This window comes from Pezoporus wallicus, unplaced genomic scaffold (assembly GCF_028554395.1).
Source record: "Pezoporus wallicus isolate ANWC-B61680 ecotype Strahan unplaced genomic scaffold, APGP_CSIRO_Pwel_v1 contig_8542, whole genome shotgun sequence".
Taxonomy (NCBI): domain Eukaryota; kingdom Metazoa; phylum Chordata; class Aves; order Psittaciformes; family Psittacidae; genus Pezoporus; species Pezoporus wallicus.
The window spans coordinates 3,749,383-3,771,522 of record NW_026640148.1 but is presented as its reverse complement, the minus strand read 5'-3'; the positions used below and the strand labels follow the sequence as shown (position 1 = coordinate 3,771,522).

The following is a 22,140-nucleotide window of genomic DNA, read 5'->3' as shown; positions in this document are numbered from 1 at the left end:
CATAGCAGCCTTCCTGAATCTGAAGGGGGGCCTATAGGGATGCTGGGGAGGGACTCTTCATTAGGGACTGTAGTGACAGGACAAGGGGTAACAGGTTTTAAACAGGGGAAGTTTAGATTGGATATAAGGAAGAAATTCTTTACTGTGAGGGTGGTGAGGCACTGGAATGCCCAGGGAAGTTGTGAATGCTCCATCCCTGGCGGCGTTCAGGGCCAGGTTGGACGTAGCTTTGGGTGAGATGGTTTAGTGTGAGGTGTCCCTGCCCGTCGCAGGGTTGGTTGGAATTTGATGATCTTAAGGTCCTTTCCAACCGTAACTATTCTGTAATAAGCCAGTTTGAAATAAAAATCAAGATGTTGGATACAGGTAATGTGAATTTCAGAGGAAACATCCTGATGCCTCATTGGCAATTGTAAGGTTACAATGATCCTATATGAGCAAATTAAAAAAAAAAAAAAAAAAGGTGCAGTCATACTTCTCTCATTGTTGCTGAAGGCACCACGTATGGATCCACCCAGTCGCACCTCTCCATCTTGCAAGTCTTCTAGCACAAGCTCCCTCACGGGAATTGGCTGCCTATACAGCTGGTACCAGAGCTGTTCGTTATGGGTGATAGTTCGAGTGATCACCAGCACTTCTTCAAAGAGGAAGACGTGCAGTTTCTGTTAGGAATTAGTAAGTAATAAAGCATTATTCCTTCTTGAAAACATCCTTAAACCAAATTTATTCAAACCGCAGCATGTTCTAACCTTGTACTTTCAACAGTTAAAATAAGGATTCCTCTCGTCCCACAATTTAAGTCTTAGGGGGTAACAGCATGTAAATACATAAAAACAATTTAAAAACTTCTAAATTTATTTTTCATGTCCTCAGTTTCTATGTCGCAATGCTAACTGATATTCTAGCGTTACGGCCTTGATATGTGCACGACATTTCAAAGCGCTGTGCACCAGCATGCCTATATGCATTCTCCTGACACCCACTTTAACTTTGCTCTGCGGTCTGTGCCACTAAGAAACAGGCAGTCTTACTCATCCAGGTATTTTCAATGCTCAGTTATGAGCAGTACTTTTACAATTCACATGCTGTTTACAAACAGCTTCACTACAGCTCTTTGAAGCTCAGAAAATTACTTTTGCTCCTAGGTGGCACAAGTTTATGTTACACTACCAAAGAAAGGCAGGGGTAGTGTCCATGGAATAAAGTTCACCAAAAGATGAAAAATGGCTGTTTTTTCCTGATAGTTTGCTGTAAGTAACTGCCTGTCCTGAGGCGAACCAGAAAACAGCATCCATTTTATCTATCTTAGCTGTATGACTAAACATGACCCTTTTATTATATGCATAAACATGTTACACGGAAGCAACTCCCAATGCTGAAAAATACATTTAGGATTCTATTTACTTAGTTGTTTGAGGTTTTATTTTTAATGCATTTTTTGTAAGGTCAGCTAATGAGAAAAAGATCTGTTTTCATTGTTCGTCCATTCAAAATTTCATGTTGTTTTTGTTTAACCTTGGGGAAAAAAATAAATCTAAGATGACTGGTTTCTCTTCTATTAACCTCTCTACTAATCTACACATTCTTATGTGCCAGCTTATGATGCTTATTAGTAGTGCAGACTCCTAGAGTCTGGAATCTGGCGTATCAAATATCAAATACCTCTGTTCAATAAATAGCTTTGATTTCAACAAATAATCAAGTAAACCAATACTTGTAACAATAGCCTTTGACACAGTTAACATTTGTTAGAACATTCTGTGTGTTGTTACAGGTATTATTGTCTTGTTTCTAAGACCAGAATTATGTTTCTTATTTGCATTTTTTCCCCTATAAATGTTACTGAAACATATAAGATTTACAATTTAGCCAGGATACTGTTAGGTCTCCCTAAGAGACAAGAGACACATACAGCTGCTTATCTGCATAACACAGATATTTGATTGCTAACAAAAACGATGTGTTACAGATAATATTTATCAGCTTCCTATATATGAGAGGGTGATGTTTGTCTGTAACTCACAGCTTTTAGCTGTCATGCATAATGAAGGTATCTTTAAAAGCTATTTATGGTAAAGCGTTTATTCTTACCACTCCTCTGTTGTTCTTCAGTTCACCATGACAACATACAACACGTGAATTATCAATCAGTGAATCCCTTTGACCTTCTTCAAGATAAATAAGTCTCTCTTTGTAATACTGGCATTCAGATTCACCAGTTTTTATGTTGATTTCAGCCACTATGCCCTGAATTATATTTATCTGCAAAAAAAAAAACCACGAAAAAAACATGAACTTTAATTAGACATTCCAATATTCAGAGCTATCTCCTAATAATGACCCGTAGCTACAAGAAAATATATTTTAATTGACTATATTTTTCATATTTTTTTTGCAGACCAGTCTGTAAGAGTATAAATATAAGGAACAGAATCAAGCAGGCTACAGTGTACAAAGACAGTTTAGTTTGGCTTCATCACTGTTTCTAACAACGGCTTAAAAATCTGATATTTGTCTCTCTATATCAAACCAAAATAGGCAGAATTAAAATAAAGAGATGTAAGAAATGTAACGGGAGATGGGTTTTTTTGTCAGCTGAAAATGTCACTAAACAACACAAGACAAGTAATCTGCTTTAAAGATATTTATTTAAAATAAATTGTAATTCTCTGAAAACTGCTATAGCGTATCAGAGAACAAGAAACAGAAGACCTGTTAAGATCTTTATCCTGCAAAACATGAATTCTCACCCTTGGTTCACTCTGAAAGTTGCCCTCTGGAAATAAAGTAAATTAATTTTATTTTACAGTTCCACTACTTGCACACACCTATGATTTTACAATTAAAAGTAATAACAGTCTTCCCTTTTTACTTAAAAAAAAACTTTGCCCTTTCTATAAAAATAAATACTCCCCCTGTCTATCTTTCTTATATTATGCAGTCTTTAAGGACCTTGAGACCAATGTATCCAAAACTTAATATATGATTCTTGATTGAGATTGTGGATGTGAAGGTCTGTTGATTTTAGGCAACTCTAATAGTGATCATAGGTTGCTTAGACTGATCCAATTCCTCCGTTAGATAACTGGAGGAGGAGCAGGTGAATGGGTTGTGACATACATGCCCAAACAGGTAATTCAAGAATCGACTGATTCCAGGAGATACACTGAAGATCAGCTTGGCCCAATGTGCTTAAAGCAGACTGCCAGACATGAAAAGAAATGTACTTCATAAGCTTAAAACAGTGTTAAGAGCCAACCAAATACAGTAATTTCTGTTTCCTAATTTAACTTGGCAAATACACAATTTACAAAACACATCACTTCAAAAGATAAAGTGTTCTGCTGAAGCAGAATATCACTTTTTTATTATTCATTAATAAGCAAAAAAAATTACAATCTCCTAGAAAAAATTAACCTCCAAATCCAACAGTAACTTACAGCTTCTTCAAGGTGCTGCTGATCTGGATGATCGTTTGGTGTGTGTCTCAAGATTTCTCTGAGTAGCAATGGGTATTTAACCAAACGGCTTCTTGGGATATCAAGGAAATTCCAAAGGTCCAGTTTGCGACTAAAAGGAGACTCTAAGCAGCGCTGTAGGAAATCTTGCACTCTGTGATCCTGTTTTTTGTGATCCAATAAAGCTTTGGCTGCTACTTGGTTGCTGCAGTAGCTATCATAGGAGTTCAGGCATGGAAGCTGAGGAAAGGAATAAATTATTCTGCAGTTGAAACAAAGCAGTTTGCTACATTGTAAGTTTCAGAAACTCATGCTGAAAATATTTTCGTTGGAGATTTATCAAAAAATTATTGATGATAATTTTCCCAAAATAACAAAGATGACAAGGGTCCTCTGACTACCTTGTTCATCATTTAAACCATTTCAAAAGCACTAGCTCATCTCTCAGTTCCTAGAAATCTGCAATATTATTCCAAAGCATTAAAAGTATCTGTGACTTCAGACTGAGCACTACTTAGTGCAGACAACAGTTAAACACAGAAACCTGATTTTAATTATGAATGGAAATAAAAGCCTAGGAGTGAGTACTCCCAAACCTTGTCTTTTTTTTAGATAAGCAGACTTCTATAGTAAGACTTCAGTATTGCCTTCAAGAACCTTGACCACACTAAAATGACAGAACCATGCCCTAAATCTGAAAAAAATCTAGCTTGTATGTTTATTAGAAGAATATATCAATTTACAGAACCTGCTACATTAACACATTATTATATGTAAAGGCTTCAACAAAGGACATATTTAGACCAAGGGAACTTCACTGATGTTCAAACACACCAAAAAATAAATGTATTTTAAATCACTTTATGCAAAGAAAACCAGCCAGTCTTTGACACTTAGAAGCTTATCACTAACAATCTGCATTAGCTACTAGTAGTAGTCACGTTTCTTTTGTTTACAGTAGGCCACTGTTTCACTCAGAGTTGCTGAATGCGTTATTACCTCATCCCTTAAAAATTTCAAGGCGTTTTGTCCTGCTAAATTTCATTACTTACATATATTTATAAGTAAACTTCTCACATATCTAATTACTTTTAAAATCGCTCTATTAATATAATGATCAACTTTATCAACAAATCTCACAAAAGCTATTTTCAATGTTTATGTAGTTGGATGCTAGCAAAAGTGAACTTACCAACTCTCATGGGGCAGCAATAGCATAGCTCTTTTATCCCTCTCTTTTTTAAAAAACTTCTGGAAAATTAGCATCTTTAACAGCACTAACAACTACCTGCTACCTTGACTGGAACAGACAGACACTCAAAAATAACTGTAGGGTGCTCTTGCACAATGTGACTGTTCAAGCTTCATTTCCCCAGGAAACAAGAATACAAATGGGGGCAGATTCTTCAATGATTTATGTCAGGTAAACTCTAGTTGCATTTTAATTGTTATTTAAAGCATATTAAATGCTGCTCATCTCTTCAATACCAAAAGCTTTGAAAGCAACATCCTGGTCTAAATCTTTTCACCAAAAATCCCCCCAAAAGAGAAAGCATTGCGTTATATTTCTAAATAGTTGCCTTTCCTTTTTAAAAATACTCTGAGAATATAGTTTTGACATGCTATGCTAGAAATGGAAAGGAAATTGTCCGATAAAAACTATGTTGCAGCTCTGAAGTCCCAAAAATTAATTAAAAATGTTGCCTTACCCAACCCACAAGGATATGGCCAACATGTTCTGTTGATCCATCAGGTTTCCTGACTTCTTGAAGTCGCCTAAGAAGATCTAATGACAATTAAAAAAAAAGAAGAGAAACTGCACTTAATGAATCAGATGACTATAAATGTATATGCAATAGTAATGCAAAGACTATTTGAGTTTTACCTTCATGCAGAGGAATTAGAGAGTCCAGTGTTCCAAAAATTTGGTTCAACTCTTGCTCTGTCATTATGGAAAGTTTAAGCATTGGGTCATGATAAGCCTGAAAGAAAAAAGGGGATCTCTGTAATTAACATATCATTGATAGTTAAAAAATTAGTGATAGCATTTAGAGCTCCCTTTAAGCAAAACCAGACCGGATGCTGAGAATATTTTTAAGTTTCATAACCCTATCTTAAAATACCAGTTTTATTCATAAAGAAAAACGCAGCACTTAAGTGTTTCAGTAAGATGGGAAAACAGAATTATGTTTTGGTGTCAATCCCCCTCCCCCCCCCCCCCCCCGTCTTAGCAACTGTAAAAGCAAGAAATATTTTAAAAGTGATATGAACCAATTAATACTGCTTGTTGTATCGGGGTTTTTTTGTCTGTTTGACCTGTTTTTTGAACATACCTTTTTTGCTAACTTCAGATCTTCTATCAAGTCTTCTTCTCCCTGGGAAAGTTCAAAGATAGCCTGTAAAAAGAGACACAAATACCATAAAATATATTTTATTTAATCTATACTCAACTTGTTGAGCTGATGTTACATTCTGAACAGCTGTCTTAATACCATGGAGCAGAATTTCTCTGCTAAATCTAATTGCAGAAATAAAGTAAGGCTTTATTCCACAGGTACAGAAACTTGCAGTAATTTTTAAAACAGGATTGTATCAGATTGCTCATAAAATGCATATCTGAAATAGCACAGGATTCTTTTTTTCAAACCAAAGTGTTTCCAGACAGGGGAGCTATTTTCAGTGTGATGTTTAGACTCAGCCGTACCTTAACCTTTTATACAGCTATTTGCACAAGTATTTGTTGTGTTCCATTGTAACACTTGCATTGGTAAAAGTTCCATGCGGCCTTGTAAGTAAAAGATCTTCTCTAAAACATTTACGTGGCAGTGAGCACTTTTATTTTGGTACCAGTTTATTTTGGTTTTGTTATGAAGGCTGAGCCCTACTTAACTATCAGCTGATGTTAGTTACTTCTGTTGAAGCAGATTTGAGACTTTAAAGACTTTAAAACCAGCAGATTAATAATGATCACCACCGTAATACACTGGTTTATCAAAATACCATTGTTATTTACTTACTGCATGATTTCATTCTAAACCGGGGTACAGAAAGAAGTTAAAAACATTTTGGTCAGTTAGAATTACCAGCTTCATAGCCAAGGCTTTCAACCTCCATAAATCATGGAAGAACATCATCAGCTAGTGCAGATGGTCCTAGTAGCTAACATGGATACATGGAAGGCTTCCCATAGTGTGAATTAACTGACAGCACATGCATGGAAGTGGTTCAGATATTCTGTTGACATACATAGCGTAAGAACCCTCAAGCAGAAGTTCCTGGAATACAGCTCATTTATTTGGGCTCTATGAAGGGTCCTGGCTTCTGCCCCAAAACAGTAATGACTGTTAATGCTGTGCAAATAGTTCGTACAGTTCATTTTCCAATAAGCTGCTTTTGAAGGTCTCCATTTTAACAGTGATTTCCTATGAATTCTTGTACAATGTTAAAACCTGCACAAGAAATGCTTGATGTTACTGTTTCATTCATTACTCTGTTCCTGAACTATTCTCAGATTATTATAAACTTGTGTTGCTATTGCTACAAATATTTTTTTAGGGGTATGGGGGAAAACTCGATTCCACAAGAGATCTGTCATTGGCTGTAACGTGAGCTACTTAGAATCTGTCATGTACAACACACTAAAACCACTGATGCTTTGGAAGATTCATATTTTGATCAATATTTTCTCTTTCTAGCACTGAAAACTTCCTCAAAGACACTCTTTTCCAAGCCTTGCAATATCTGAAGAAGGCCTACAAGGATGCTGGAGATGAACTCTTCAATAGGGACTGTACTGATAGGACAAGGGGTGATCGGTTCAAACTTAAACAGGGGAAGTTTAGGTTAGATCTAAGGAAGAAGTTCTTTACTGTAAGAGTGATGAGGCACTGGAATGGGTTGCCCAGGGAAGCTGTGAATGCTCCGCCCCTGGCAGTGTTCAAGGCCAGGTTGCACAGAGCCTTGGGTGACATGGTTTAGTGTGAGGTGTCCCTGCCCATGGCACGGGGTGTTGGAACTGGATGATCTTAAGGTCTTTTCCAACCCTAACCATTCTATGATTCTGTGTGTACGTATGACTTGAATACCTGTTCCTGAAATAGCATGCTCATCTATCATAACGGGAACAAAACGAAACATCAACCATCACTACAGAAAGCATCATACAGAACATGTACATACAGGCAGGCAATCACAGTACAATATATCTTAGTAACTTCATATTTATTAAGGAAATATGAGCTGACTTTGAAGAATATATTGATCTAATATAGCTTGAATTATAAAGACAAAGGATGACATTCTGCTTAATTTCAGGAAAGCTTCAAGTGCTATCCTGATGCCTACTGGCATTCTTTAACTCCACGCTTTAAAGATGACTTCTGAACATGAAATTTATGGTAAGAAAAAATATGATACCTCTTGACGCTTGATTTCTTTAGATGTAAGCATGTGATTGACACAAACATCAAAGGTTTCGCTCCACAGTTTGCTGTCTCTCCGCTTTGTGTTAGCTGGGGGCATATTTCGAGACCATGATCGTGGACTGAACAGATCTGGACGACTTTCACTTCGGAAACTGATAGAACGCTAGAAATAGAAGAATACTTTTCAGTATTAGAACAATTTCACATGACACTTTTTTCCCCTCTAAGGATTCGATATACATAGCATATAAATAAATAAATATACATATGGAAAGCTAGGACAGCAAAATCTGGAATATAAACTCATCCTGTGTATCAGCTTAAAGTCAATAGTATTGTTGGATTTTATTTTTTGGGTGGTGTGGATGGATTTTTAGCAAAGAATAGCCATGTTCCCAAGTCAGCAAGTGCCTACGTGGAGTTCAACATGAACCGAGGATGAAGGAGGACATGAGTAAGAAAGCAAAAATAATGCAAGCAAGATAAGAAGAAACTGGAATGTGCTAAGATACAAAATAGTGGATCGTTAGCAAGTTTTAAAGGTTAAGTTCCCATATGCTTATTTGATCAAATGTATACTAGTTGCTGTGTGCTGCAAGAATATGTATCAAAGCATAATATACTAAGCTATTGTATATGTATCCAATTATAATATAGCAAGCTATTGAGTATGTATCCAATTATAATACAGCAAGCTATTGTATATGTAGCCATAGTTGCTGTGTGCTACAAGAATATGCATCTGATTATAATACAGCAAGCTATTGTAAGCAGATGCAGACAACAGTATAAAAAGGATAAATGCTTTGTATTAAACGGCTTTGGTCTGATCACATTGATCTCTGACTGAGTCCATTTCTGCGGCAGGGTGGGACTGTTCAAAGGTGTCTGTACTGAGAAAAACTTGGTCCTACCTTGAGGATACCAGGTGAAAAGGTGCATTACATCAAACATATTAATGATTTTAAAATAATATGTTTTCTCATTGAGCAGAAAGTGGGTTCAGGAAGCGAGACTGCCGTTTAAAACCTTTCCTCTTACCTTAATAAGTGTCTTGCTACCTGATGGTAATCATTAATTCATGCTATAATGCTCTAACCAAACTGTTTCTGATATGGTTAGAAAGCCTTTCAAATGGTATCATCCCGCCTACTGAGATGTTCAGTGAGATCAAGAAACGAAGTCACATAGAAAGGTGTGAAATGGATACCTAACTTAAAAGAACAATCGTATTATCTTTAAGGAAAAGGTATGTAAATATTCAGTTTTAATGTTCATAACAAGCAACATTCTTTTTACACTAACTGCTCTTCCTTACTTCTTAGCATTTGAAGCAGCATGTTAAACTGATTCAAACAATCAATGCTAGCAGATAGCAAATTGTGAAATACCAGAATTGTGTTCTACTACTGCAAAATCTTTCTGGAGCCTCTAAACCCTGATGATGTATCACAGGGGTTGTATGACAGATGCATCACTGTATCTATTATGTGGTCTGGTCTTAAACTTCTCTAAAAGCAAGTCTTGAGTTTTGAGACTTGAGCATTCTCTTTGACTGTATACTCTTTCAAAGACTTAAGGCTAAGGATGAATACTTTATGCTCTCGCTTTGCTATTCTGAAAAAAAGATTCTTTTCTTGTTTCATTATAATTAGAGGCTTATTCTGAGGTCCTGCCTCTGATGCCTCAAGTATTTCACATTGTTGAAATACTCTACATTTTTATTGTTATTTAAATCTGCCTTACATAACAACAGTCTTTCAAGTTGCCTTAGGCAAGAATATTTAAAACAAATTCTCTTCATTTCCATGTTGAAAGCAGCATATACAAAGTACAATATCTGAAATTCTCCTTTGAAAATAAGAGCCCATGAAATGCAAAAATACCTATAAAGACAAGGTTTTTTAAATATCAGAAGACATACTATATAAATACTGTGCCTTTTAACATAAGCGATTTTGAGCCCCTCCTTGGAATCGACAAACCCCCTAAAAATAAACACACACATATATATATACCAGCCTTCCAAACCTTTGCAAGTCAAGTGCTAGTCTTTCTTCAAAATTTAAGAAGATAAAGAACACACGTGTTTACACCTGATAAATCATGGAACCAGCTACTTTCACATGCAAATGGAAAGAAAGATTAGGGGGAAAAAGGCAGGTGTGTTGCATCCACAAATCACCAACCATCAGAATGCAGCCAAGCAGAACGTTTGTCATTCCATGACCCAAGATGGAATGTTCCTTTCCATGCATTCCCATATGCATCCTCCAGTATATAGCTCCTCTGTTTGCATTGGTGTTTTCTTAAAGGAAATGTTTTATGATGAATAAAGTACATATAATGAAAAGCACCAGATCTTAAAAGTAAATGCCATGATCTTGAAACCTTTTAACAAAAGGTCATATACCACATTATAAAATGGTATGCACCTGTAACAGCAAACTGAAATTCCATACAGTACTATAAGAAAAGTAAGCTTTCACATCCACTGATAGTAATATGCTTCTTTATGCTGCATGAGAAAGCTTGATGATATTCTCTACAGCCCTACACTGTCCTCAGTTGGGCAGAAGTGTCACAAAAAGGCTGAGAAACTCAAAAAGAAAACAAACTGCCCAAAATCCTGCTTGCTTGCTCAGCATCTTTGCTGCCTGGACACAGTAAGTATATATTTAGTTCTTTCATACATTACCCTTTTAATTAATCATACAAAATACACCTTGCTTAATATTAAATAAGGAACATCGGACTGTGGGTATTTATTAGTGGAAAGGAACAGAAAAGTTCTGAGGCGTTATCTAACAATGAGGACAAATTCCACTTCAAGACCAAGTGGTTTCTTTGCCTGGCATGTTTCCTTCTTTCATACACTAACACAGCAAAGGCAGAACCCCTGACTGTCGTATCCTAGGATGCTGAAATCTAGTCAGGCCAGGAATCACACACTTCAGTGTTGAATCCAAGCTAATGTTCACGTATTCCTTTGCATACACATTGCAGACATTGGCTTGTAAAGCTATGAAGAGACAAACTGTTGCATCTTCAGGGAAATACTATTTAATGCTAAAATTAATACTTTATCCCTTCAGAGTTGAGCACACCTGAATCATCAGGGCTGTAACAGACAAGAACAGAAATGACACATAAACCTGATAACTAAAGAAATCCCTACATAATCAATAAATTATTTTAATAAAACTCTGATAGTGTAAGATTAGTGTAGCACATCAGTTTAACCATTTCAGTTCCACTACTTTACACTTTCTTTTGCAAATAAAGAGGCCCATTTCAGTTTAGTGGAACACAGCCCTAAACTGAAGTTATACCAGCAAGTTTTAAAAACAAGCTTAAAGGTACTCTGATGGTTGGCTGGTACTTGCCATGAAGGGGGAGGGAAAATCAGTCATGTGACAGAATCCCATGGAGGAATTGTAGGAATGTCAAAAGAGCATTTCTGCATCTCCAGTCTTCTAAAAATATTTCCCTAGGTTCTGGCTTTCTTCAAAAATATACCCAGCATACTAGTGAACAATTCTGCCTATATGGGACTCTTAACATTTTCAGATAATGCAAAAAACCTAAAGGACCTGGGGAATTAACCCAGCCACAACCTCTGATTTTATTTACTGTATTTATCTGACTGCAGTAGCTTTAACTGGCTGTTACAAGACTGTTACTATGAAGGGGCTGTGTGTTACTGATGTTAATTCATGCAATTAACAAACCTTCATTTCAGCTGCAGTAAAGCAAACAGCTTCATGTACTGGGAAATGGGCACTACAGAGTAAAGTCCTAGCATTCAGAAGTGATAATAAGAAGAGTTTTCTTCTTAAGGATTTTTAGAAATTTCCAGTGTTCTAAGACAGATAAAAATAATTTGGACTCCCTACAAGACAGGCTGATGAAAACTGAAGCTGCAGAGGAAGCCAGCCAGACTTTAATTTGTCTCTTCATCATCAGCTGGAGTTCTTTTTCTGATCCTATTTTCAGCTTTTAAGCCAAACAGCACAGCTGTGAATAAGACCAAGCAGAAACAAGCAGATCATCATAATCATTAGCCTAGCTTGATGCAGACTGAACATACAGCAATGAAATATAGTGGCTTTCCAGGTGGATGAACAAATAAGAATACCTGCTTAGCATCTGGCATCCTGCAGATACACAGACTCTGTCAGAGATCAAGCTAAGAGCATGATATTAGTTAGTCTACAGTGCTCTGTGTGACAGAAACAGACTATAAATAGTCAAAAAAATAAAAAGACTTTGTGGGTTTGTTTTAGAATCCTTGTGGAAAAGTATTGCCAATAATGTGGAAAACTGTTATAAAAGTAAGACTCAAACACCAAAAATCAAATACCTCTATAATCAATGAAATATGCAAAACAGAAAAAAATCACTAAAAACATATCTTAAAATATCTCAGTCAGAGATGTTTCTCTTCAGCCTGCATGCAGGTCTGTTAATATCAAGTGGAACGTAGATGTACAGAGGCAAGGAAAATTATGCACAATAAATTTAGTTTTTCCATCTTACATGTATCTTCCATTCAGAAAGAATATAAGAAGGTTTGACTGAAATGCCATAAAGGAAACTCAGAATTTTCTAATTCTTTTTATTGATGCTGTTGGAGAGGTCACTTTGGATGGATGCTCTGTTGGCTTTGTTTTGTTTTCTTCCAGGGGAAGAATTTGTTTTGGATGTTGCACTGTTGATAGTATCTTTCTTCATTTTACTGATACAGAACATCTAGCAGCAATGCAAGAAGAAAGATTTTGGCTGAAATATCTTAACCATGAAGATATATAAAAGTTCATCCAGTAAGAAAAATGAGCACTTTTTGCTTTTTACAAGTATTACACGATGAAAAAAAATCCTGCTCTACAGTGTTCCACAAGGCACAACAAAAGCTACGTCAATACATAATAAAGTAAAAAACTATACATGCTTCTCAATGTTTCTAAATAATTCCAAATGGGGCACACAAGCACAAGGTCAGTCTTTTTTTTCCCCCGTTCTGTTGCTGCTGACAAAAGCAGATAAGGAGTCAGTTTACAGCCAGCTATGAAGGCAGTTTTGAGAGACATCACCAGCATTCATCACCTGGGAATGGATTCTGACCTAGGATTTGAAGGACATTCACGCTGATTTCTCAGAGTTCATAGTTACTTAGAAGACTATCTAACTATGACTAACATCACTGCTTAATCTGCTTAGAAGCAGTTAATTAAAATATATTCTTATAATCCATATGAATAGATCAAAGGAGAAATCTGCCAACAGTAGGACTTGCAACAAAGTCACTGTTTTCTCTTCTGTTCTTGTCAAAATCCTTCCTCAAACACATTTATGTACCCTTCATCTCAGAAAGCTGCTACCCCATGTGTGAAATAATAGTTTGTTTTGGATAGCCCAAATCAAGCTTTTATTAAATATTGACCTGGACAGACCAGTTTCAAAGGCATTCGCTATAGGACAATAGCGTAGGTACTTAAATGAGGACAACAGCTGTCTAAGGCTGTGAATAGGAAAACACAGAAGCAGTTTAGCCAAAAATTAATTCACTTTCCACACTCCTCAACAACTGGAACTAATGGAATCCATCCAAAGCCGGGCCAATTTTTTCCTGGAAGCAGACTACGGAGGAGATTTATACACCCCAGGGAATACAGGCATGTCTGCTCTAGTCACGCTATAATACACCTTCTGGATCAAACCCAGGCTGAGGGGAGTTCAGACATTTTGCCTTTCCTCTAACCCCACACATGCAGCTTTTCTCTGCAGATGTCTGCACGTCCAAAATCACAGGAACAGAGCACAGGAAAACCAATATTAAAGAAACCCTGTGATACCTGTTTTCTACACTGCCACGACAGAAAAAAAAAAATGGTACTTTCCCGTGACTTTTTATTTATTTCTCATAAGACTCCTAGCTCCAAAGTTTTATTTCTTTACCCCTCGAGAATAAGAGGTCTTCAGTGATGCCCTAATTAAGCTAATTTTGATTAAGTAACATTTTTAATTCATTCAGGGTATTTTTGTATTTCCTCTCATCAAAGAAGTTAAGCTTGTTAAATAATTTTTAGATCTTACACATGCCTTCTTACATAAATTGTTTTAAGGAGGAAACAGTCTGTCCTTCTAGGCCAGACCCACAGAAGTACTGAAGCTTCCAACTATATGCCACTCATCATAACCATCAGGAGCTGAGCACCCAAACGTTTTGCAGCCTCTAGGTCTGAAAGCACAAATAGTTTATAAAGTTCTGTTAGTCTCTAAGTATGTTAAGTGTTACAGACCTATCTATAACCTAGAAATTGCAAGTACAACATTATTTAATTTCTAAATGGCATTAAATTTAATTTCTAAATGGCATTTGCTTGCCCTTTATTAATTTTCATCATCAGCTTTGGAAAATGACTTTTTTCCAATTGTTCACTAACTCTTTTGTTTAGGCAAGGTCAAAGTTCATTGCACAGAAGGGAATTTAGCAATCCTACATGACCCACTGTACCAAAAATAACATTTTCAAAGAAATCAACCAAAATGAAAGTGTAGCGGGAATTTCTGTTTCTTAAATTTAAAAAGCAATCGTAATCCTTTAGTATAGCAACTCTGATATGCTACAGGTGCAATAGTTTTCTTACCGACAATTAAAACCATCAATTATCTGGACAGAGAAATTGTGGGATTTTGGAGTTCTGAGTTTTCAAGTTGAGTAACCGTAGTCGTAAGCTGCCTAAACCTGTTTGGGACATTACAATGGTATGTGTGCTCCTATGTGCAGTCCACATTCCCATGCTAATCCTAGCAGAAGTGGTGAATATGTATGCATTCCCCTTTTAGCAATGTGCGTAATGCAGCAGTGCATTTACTGCCATTACCTGAAGTGTCTGGCTGAACCGCTTCAGCGGAGTGGCTCGCACAGGAGGAATGAGACTCGCCAGTGATGTGACTCTGGAAAGTGGCTTCACCCGTTTGTTACTGGGCTCCTGTAGCAGGGGAGGATAACAAGGGAAGAAAAAAAAATGGGGGGAGTGTGAGCATAATCAGTTAATCGCTGACAGTTTTGCTGGCTTTTCCCAAGAAAGCATTGTAAAAAGCAAGTGTGTGAACCTGGTATAGCATTAGGGTAGTAAATAAACTAGCAATTTTTAAGACTGACAATTAATTACTCTTGGCTGGTACATACATATCCTGGAAACAGCTGAAAAATATAATGATGGAGAAGTTGGCATGCCTGGGAGCAGGGGAAAGGAAGAAGGTAAAGAACGACTAAATCATTTTATTATATTAACTCAAAAGAGAAATGCTCATCAGTGCTTTGCAGCTAATGTATGTTATGATAATATGACTTTGAAAGGAATACTTTCAAATAAAACCAATTTCTTTGCCTCTGGCACTGTCAGCACATAACTCTATTCTGTCAAATGCATTTTATTCCAGAAAATACAATTTTGACAGAAATCCCTAACTGTAATTGTCCTCTGAGTGCATGTTCCTATGGAAATACTTACACATACAGGCAAACCCATTAATAACATGTTTACATATATTTAATTTTTGCATTAAAAAGTACATAAAATAAAACAAAATTCTACCAAAATGCATTCAATTAAATGTTTTTCTTTTCATACATACTTTTAACAGCACTTATAGTAATACATAACCACTTCAATATAATATACCAATTGTCCTGCAGATTTTAAAAACACAAATGTTAACAGAAATCATCACACAAGGAAAAAAGTGATTACAAATACATAAAAATAGAACAGTTACCCTTGGCTTCCTAACCTCCATCTGACATATAATGGATCTTGAACAGCACATGCAAAAGGCAATTTTTGACAGAAAAAGAGCCAAACCTTCCAGGTGATGTTAAAAAAACCCTCCAACATCATCTTTCTTTTTCAGCCATGCTTATGAAGTTTGTGTAGGTTTGCTATGCCTCCGATTTCATAGACATAGCTTTAAGAAAATGAAGCATGCCTATTATCCTGTTGTTCAGAAATCCAAATCCTGCTGGAAATAACTCAGATTTGTCCTGATACAAGAAAATAATAAATCTCAGCAGCAACGACCATCATCGGTATTACTGGCAAGAAAAATTCTCTTCCATTAGCACAGCAACAGAGGAAAGGTGAGAAGCAGCTACATATTTAATTTACTTCTCAGCAGGCAGACCTGGAAATCCATAAATGCCGGCTGAGATGAGGGACAAAGTGTTTAACCCTCTAGCAAAAATAATGTATTCCATCACACATGAAACCTCGCATTAAAGAATTTCAGCAGCCTAGATCAAGCTACATCCTTATCTTCACCGTTGCACTGCTATTCACATTGCTTCATTTTCAGCAACCATGTCTTTGAGACAGGTTTTTGAAGGAGTATTTTTTGACGTCACTGCAGCACCAGCAGCAGCACACTTATCTACAGCATCAGCATCCCCACCCCCTCAACTCACGCCCCAAAAAAGAAAAATCTTGAGATTCCACTGTAATTCTTCTCTAACTGGTGGCTCAGCCATGGGCTCTGTTTTATTATTATTCAGAATGCCAGTCCTGGTGCACAAATATCTCATGGCAGAGTCTGCTTGTTGGGAATTGTGCTGCACTGCAGTGAAAGGACATGAAGTCCCTGACATATGCCAGCAGCACAGCTTTTGCTAACACCTCTACCTTAGTAGCAAAGATTACTTAAGCATGAATATCACACCCCCAAAACAAAATCTGGAAATAAAGACTGTATGGACTTTTCAGAAAACAGGGAGAGGGGGATGAGGATTAAAAGATTTCTCCTTTACTGTTGTATCCTGTTATCTTACAACTTTGCTACTATGTGTATACTGTTTGGTTGAAAGGCAAAACTCATTCAAGAAAAGCACAGATTTATCTATCATAGTGTCACATAGCCATATCTTGCTTTCTGAAAGTTAAACATTCCCCATAGTCTGCAAGACCATTTCCACACACACTGTGATCTGTTCACAATTTGGCAATCTTTCAGCCTTAACCTATAACAAAACTAAGTTCAGAAGGCCTTGGATAATTTTCTGAGGAGTCTGCTGTCAGCAAATAAAAATCACAAAGGAAGTAAAACCATATTTCAGTGCATCCCTGCAGCATTTCACATGAATGTGCTGCAAAAAACTTGAATGAAACTTTGAGCAGTGCTTAAAAATAAGGAAGTAACAGCAAGTCAGTCCATCCTTGTCTGCATACATCCAAATACTGTGTGTGTGCAGTTTGTTAGTTACTAGCCTAAGCCTGTAGGCTAAGCACTCAGAACAGGACCTAATTTGCTCTGCAGTGTGGGGCACATAAACCCCAGGCAGCTGTGAAGGCTGATGCATAACACTGGAGAAAAATCAGCCTGGGTAAAAAGAACGGAAATAAACTTCTTTCTCTTGGAGTGTGGGAAGAAGTGGAATGAAGAAACTCAGTTTCCTCTTCTTCAGGCCAGACAGCCTGAAGGCTCTTTGAAACCTGCACTGTTTCCTACCCCAGGATACCTACAGTTCAGGGGGAACACAGTAGATCTGCCACCAGCCCTTTAAAACTTGCCCATCCATTTCAAGGAGGAAAATGCTAAGACAGTATAATTTTTACTCATGTTCCTGCTGCAAAACTTGACTGAAAATAAAAACATTTGTTATGGACAGGGAACTCCAAATAGAGATTCAGCCACCATCAGAAAACATTAAGGTCTTCTAGAGGTTCTGCTTGCAAGCCACCAGAGGTCAGCACTTCTCTAAGCAGGAAAGGAAAGGGAGATGATGGATTCTGGAGGTACGCCTGCCAAGGTCCCGCCCCTTCTGTGCCAACACCCCACTTTTGAATTCCTCATGCAATGAATGCACCGTATTCTGATCTCACACTGAAAAAATCGGATCAGAATTCAAAACAGCTAAACATATAGTTCAAATTAGGAATTCAAATTTATTAAGAGAGATCAGCATTATTACAGGATTTTCTCCAATAAAATGATTTCAGGTTACTTGACACCCCTACCAATGAGTTCTGAAAGTAAATCTTGTTAATCATGACTTTTTAATTATGGGTAAAGCTTTCAGTATACTTCTAACTTGATTTTCATCCTGCTTTAGAAGCTGTCTGGTAGGGTTAAGATACTTAACTGGGAGTGAAAACTCACCAAACCTTAGTGTTCCAGGTGTCATCTCTCTCAGATAAGTCTAAAACCAAGAGCAAACTGCACTGAGTCACTGCCTCCAGTGTGGAATAATAAAGTTTGTAGAAGTAAGGCTTTGACTGTGCAATGAAAACTCTGTACTACCTGAGCAATTCTAAACCTGTGAGATAGCAATACTGAAACTGTTGGACGTTCACAGTGTTTCTGTGGCATGGTCTACATCCACTCTGCCTCTACCTCCCCTTTCACTAGTACCCTTATTCTCAAGCTGTGTCACCTCTCCAAACCAGCATCAAAGAGAAGCTGAACAGACCACTGAGACCAGTGATCTGGACAGGGAAAACTCCAGTCAAGTGCATAAAAAACAAAGCTTTAAACAGATGCTGTTTGTCTTACCATGGGCTCTGTTCTGTACAACCAAGAGATCAAATGGAAAGAGGAGAGTGTGTGAACTATTCTGCTTTACCCAGAGATACTGACCAGGAGCTGCACTTGCACATTAGCCCAATAAGATCAGGGAGCTGCATTTCAGATGCTGCTTCCCAAGCCTCTTCAATTTTACCTGATTATTTTTACAATAATAGAGTACTTGTGGTTAGGAATTCCTGGTACCTGTGCTCATTATTTTACTAATTTGTCTCTGTAAAACTTCTGATATTCTGGTTAACCAGGGGTCTCGCAGTCATGAAGCCTTTCAGAGTATGAATCTAAGCACACAGGACTGCGGAACTGTGATTCCGGTGTCTGGCCAGAGTGAAGAGGCTCCAGTAAGGGCATACTATTCAGGAAGAATGAACATCAGACTCTGGTCTGTACCTCTCAGTGTGCCCAGAAGACTCAAGAGTTACCCAAGGTCATCACTCCTCCTTCTCTCCTGGTTCAGTGAGCTTTGAAGCAGATGGGATTGAGAGATAGGATTTAATGGCTGGATCCACTTGCAAAAACCATCACCTGTCCAAACTGGGAACTGGGCCACATTATGACACAAGAAATTCAGGAGTTAAAATGCTTTGCCTCACAGTTCAGAGTTGTTATTACTGGTATTAAAGCATCATTTCAGAGTTTGGGAATTACTAAGTGTTAGATGGCATTTTCAGAGTCAGGAAAGCTTGCCAAAACAATATGGGAAGTAAGTTAGAAAACAAAAGATCCAGACTACAATTTGGCAGAGTTTCCAAAATGTGGAGCTGGTGTATGTGAACAAGTAATGTTAATCTGACAGGGCTTTAAATTTGATATAAGGCTAAATAAAGCTGAGGGAAACACGAGTGCAGGAACTTCAAAGGCTGAACAGTCAAGTGAAATCAAATTAATACCTGACTAGGCTAGAACAAAGAGCAGATGGCTTTTGGAGGGAGGTGTGTATTTGAACTCAAGATGACTTTGGTAACGTTTGACTTCAGAGAGCAAAAAAAACAAAGCTGGAAATACTGTGTATATATACATAGCCTCAAAAAGAACTCTTGAAACTGTGAACAAATTGATAAAAGCAGTAAACCTGTGTCTAAACTCTGACAGTTCTGGAAACCACACAGTGGACATCTCAAACAACTACTGTGTCCTTACGAAAGAGTGTATTTTTATCATACACATTTTTAAAAATTCATAGAAAGAAAGATCAGAGTAATCACAAGGCATGATCACTGATTATCACCAAGTTAAGACTGAGAATTCAGATAAGATGTTTTAAAGATGTCATGCCTCACCATTCTTCTGATTTGGAATGAAGGACACAGTGCTCTAGATCTCTTATTCACTGCAATTTATTCTATAGATCCTATATGTATGTACAGTTGTATTTCTAGTATCTTTGACATATTAAATTCTGACCTAATGATTTAGACATCTGAGTCAGAAACCTCTAGCTTTTCAAATGTAACTCAGCAAAAAAAAAAAGAAAAGCCTTCTGCTGTTGGTCAGCTGGGAAATGCATACAGCAAGAGGCTTCACTATGGTGCTACTACAGCAATACTCTCCTGAGTAAATTCTGCCAACTCCTTCTTCACTAAAATGTAAGTCTTTTCACCTTGTGTAAGTGAATGAAGTGTCACTTTCTAAAACTGATACAGTAATTTCAAAAAAACAACATATTACCAAAAAGAGAACTTTTGTTATCACTAGTTTTGGCTCTAATGCACATGGATTACCATTTAAAAGCCTGCCTTTTTTTAACATCCTACACCTGCTCCTGGGGCAAGCTAAGCATTCAGCCACCACAGAAGATAGTAGATCCTCTAAAGAAGTAGGCACTTATATTAGCTGCAATGTACTGACAGCTAAGTTAACGTTATTTTTATTTCTTCATCAGTGAAGCCAGCACCTTATAACTGGATATATCTAATAACACACTACACAGATATGAAAGCTTCTAGTAGGCTATTTAGGGGAAGAAGCTAATACTTCTTGTGCTCTTTATCCACAAAATAAAACATCTCTCTTACTAGTTTATGTAAAGAATAGATTTTTTTTCAAAGTTCAAAGCAGTGTCAGAGTGAGTTAAATCAATTTAATCATATCGATTAGTTTTCTATACACTGTCATTCCACAAGACCACCCACCGCTTAATTAGCACACTTTGATGAATAAATAACTCTAGCAAAAGATTTGGTTTCATTTTCTAACAAACAGAAGGAAAGCAAACAAAGAACTAGGCCAAGTTCCCTTTATATTGCCCTAAGAACAGCAGAACCAATGACCTGGATAACACATATTGAAGAGCACCGAATAGGAGTCTAAGAACCATATGAAAGGTCTTCATTTGCTTCAGTACCTCACTTCAAAACTCTTTCACTCTATGCTCCTGACCGCCTTAGCCACTCATTTCCTCCCAGTGAACAGTAAAAGCAAACGTATGTTCACTGCTGGTATGATTGTTTTTCCACCTGCGTCTCCCATCTCTTATCAGCAAATTCAACAACAGTCTCCATGTCGGAAAACTGGTGCTGAATTTGACAAACAAGGGAAAATATTTCCCTGAGGGGTCATTACACTTGTGTCTTCATCCCACATGCAGCACTACTGTGACTACATTGTGTTGATTTTTCTGCTTGTATTTAAAAACAAACTCAACAAAATGAAATTACAGAGATTTTTAAGGCAACCCAGAAGATAAGTGCTAGGTGGAAACTGGTACAGGAGCTTATTAGAATCTACCCCACTTACCTTCAAAGGCAAACAAATTTTCTCTCAATCCATGTACAAACCAGCCAGAATTGGCAATGCCTTGCTGGAATTCAGCAAGTTCTGAGATCATTATGTACAGCAGTAATTCTGGATTTGGGGTAGCTAACTTTGACATTTTATAAAGAATACGCTGGTTATTATTTTCCCCTATTTGATCTACTTTCTGTTTGTGAACCAAAGCAAACAGATAACCAAAGCATTCATTCTGTGCTATGGGAGCATTCATTAGTGTAAAATGTTTCCACTTAAATTAGTCCCCAAAGAGTTAACAGTGTAATAAATGGAAGACACTATAAATTGAAGCAGTACAGTAACCTTTGTTTCAAACCTAATTCACAAGCAGTGCCAGCAAACTGAAACAGAACCACTCTGTTTCAGACTTGATGTAACTGGCTACGTTTTCATCCTCCTATACTTTAAAGGTTATTAGTTTTTAGTCTACTTTATAAGGGTAAGTCAACATTTGTCATGGCAGGAAGCCCAATATTATTATTTTTATTAGTCTGCTACCAGTTAAATTGGCCTAAGATTAAACAGTTCTAATAAATGCCCCCAAAACTTGGAGTTCAATAGAAAAAGAAACCAACCCAAACACATTCAAGCTCTGTTCCACAGGATGTTATCAGTATTTAACCTTCAACAGGATTAAAAAAAAACCAACAGAACAAACAAAAAAGGTCAAATATAGGAAAAACAACCTATGTTACAAAAGAGTCTCTTAATACAGCAAACACTTAACCTAAAAATAAATTACCCCGGCATCTCAGGCCTTTTGCATCTTGAGAGAGAAGCAATTCTAAAACTAGACCAACATTTCCAATTGCTATTGGCACCAGCAGAGACTACTTGAAACAGCACAGAATTTGCCTTTGCTTAATAGCATCACAGAAATATTCTGATTGGGAAATTCTAGAACAGTC

General features: G+C 37.1%; 1 protein-coding gene across 6 annotated transcripts in view; it reads right to left on the bottom strand.

Annotated features, from left to right (window-relative positions):
* Positions 1 to 22,140, bottom strand: part of ARHGEF3 (Rho guanine nucleotide exchange factor 3) — a 120,888-nt gene that overhangs the window by 5,190 nt on the left and 93,558 nt on the right. For 5 of the 6 annotated variants that reach the window (XM_057417656.1, XM_057417657.1, XM_057417658.1 and 2 more), the window contains 8 exons: positions 14,770 to 14,877; positions 7,875 to 8,045; positions 5,792 to 5,854; positions 5,344 to 5,440; positions 5,168 to 5,244; positions 3,441 to 3,698; positions 2,092 to 2,262; positions 476 to 662 (listed from right to left, as the gene is read on the bottom strand). In XM_057417656.1, the coding sequence (XP_057273639.1) occupies positions 476 to 662; positions 2,092 to 2,262; positions 3,441 to 3,698; positions 5,168 to 5,244; positions 5,344 to 5,440; positions 5,792 to 5,854; positions 7,875 to 8,045; positions 14,770 to 14,877 (1,132 nt within the window). Of the gene's footprint in view, positions 1 to 475; positions 663 to 2,091; positions 2,263 to 3,440; positions 3,699 to 5,167; positions 5,245 to 5,343; positions 5,441 to 5,791; positions 5,855 to 7,874; positions 8,046 to 14,769; positions 14,878 to 15,753; positions 16,127 to 22,140 lie in introns of those variants that run through there. The other variant, XM_057417662.1, reaches the window with a different exon arrangement.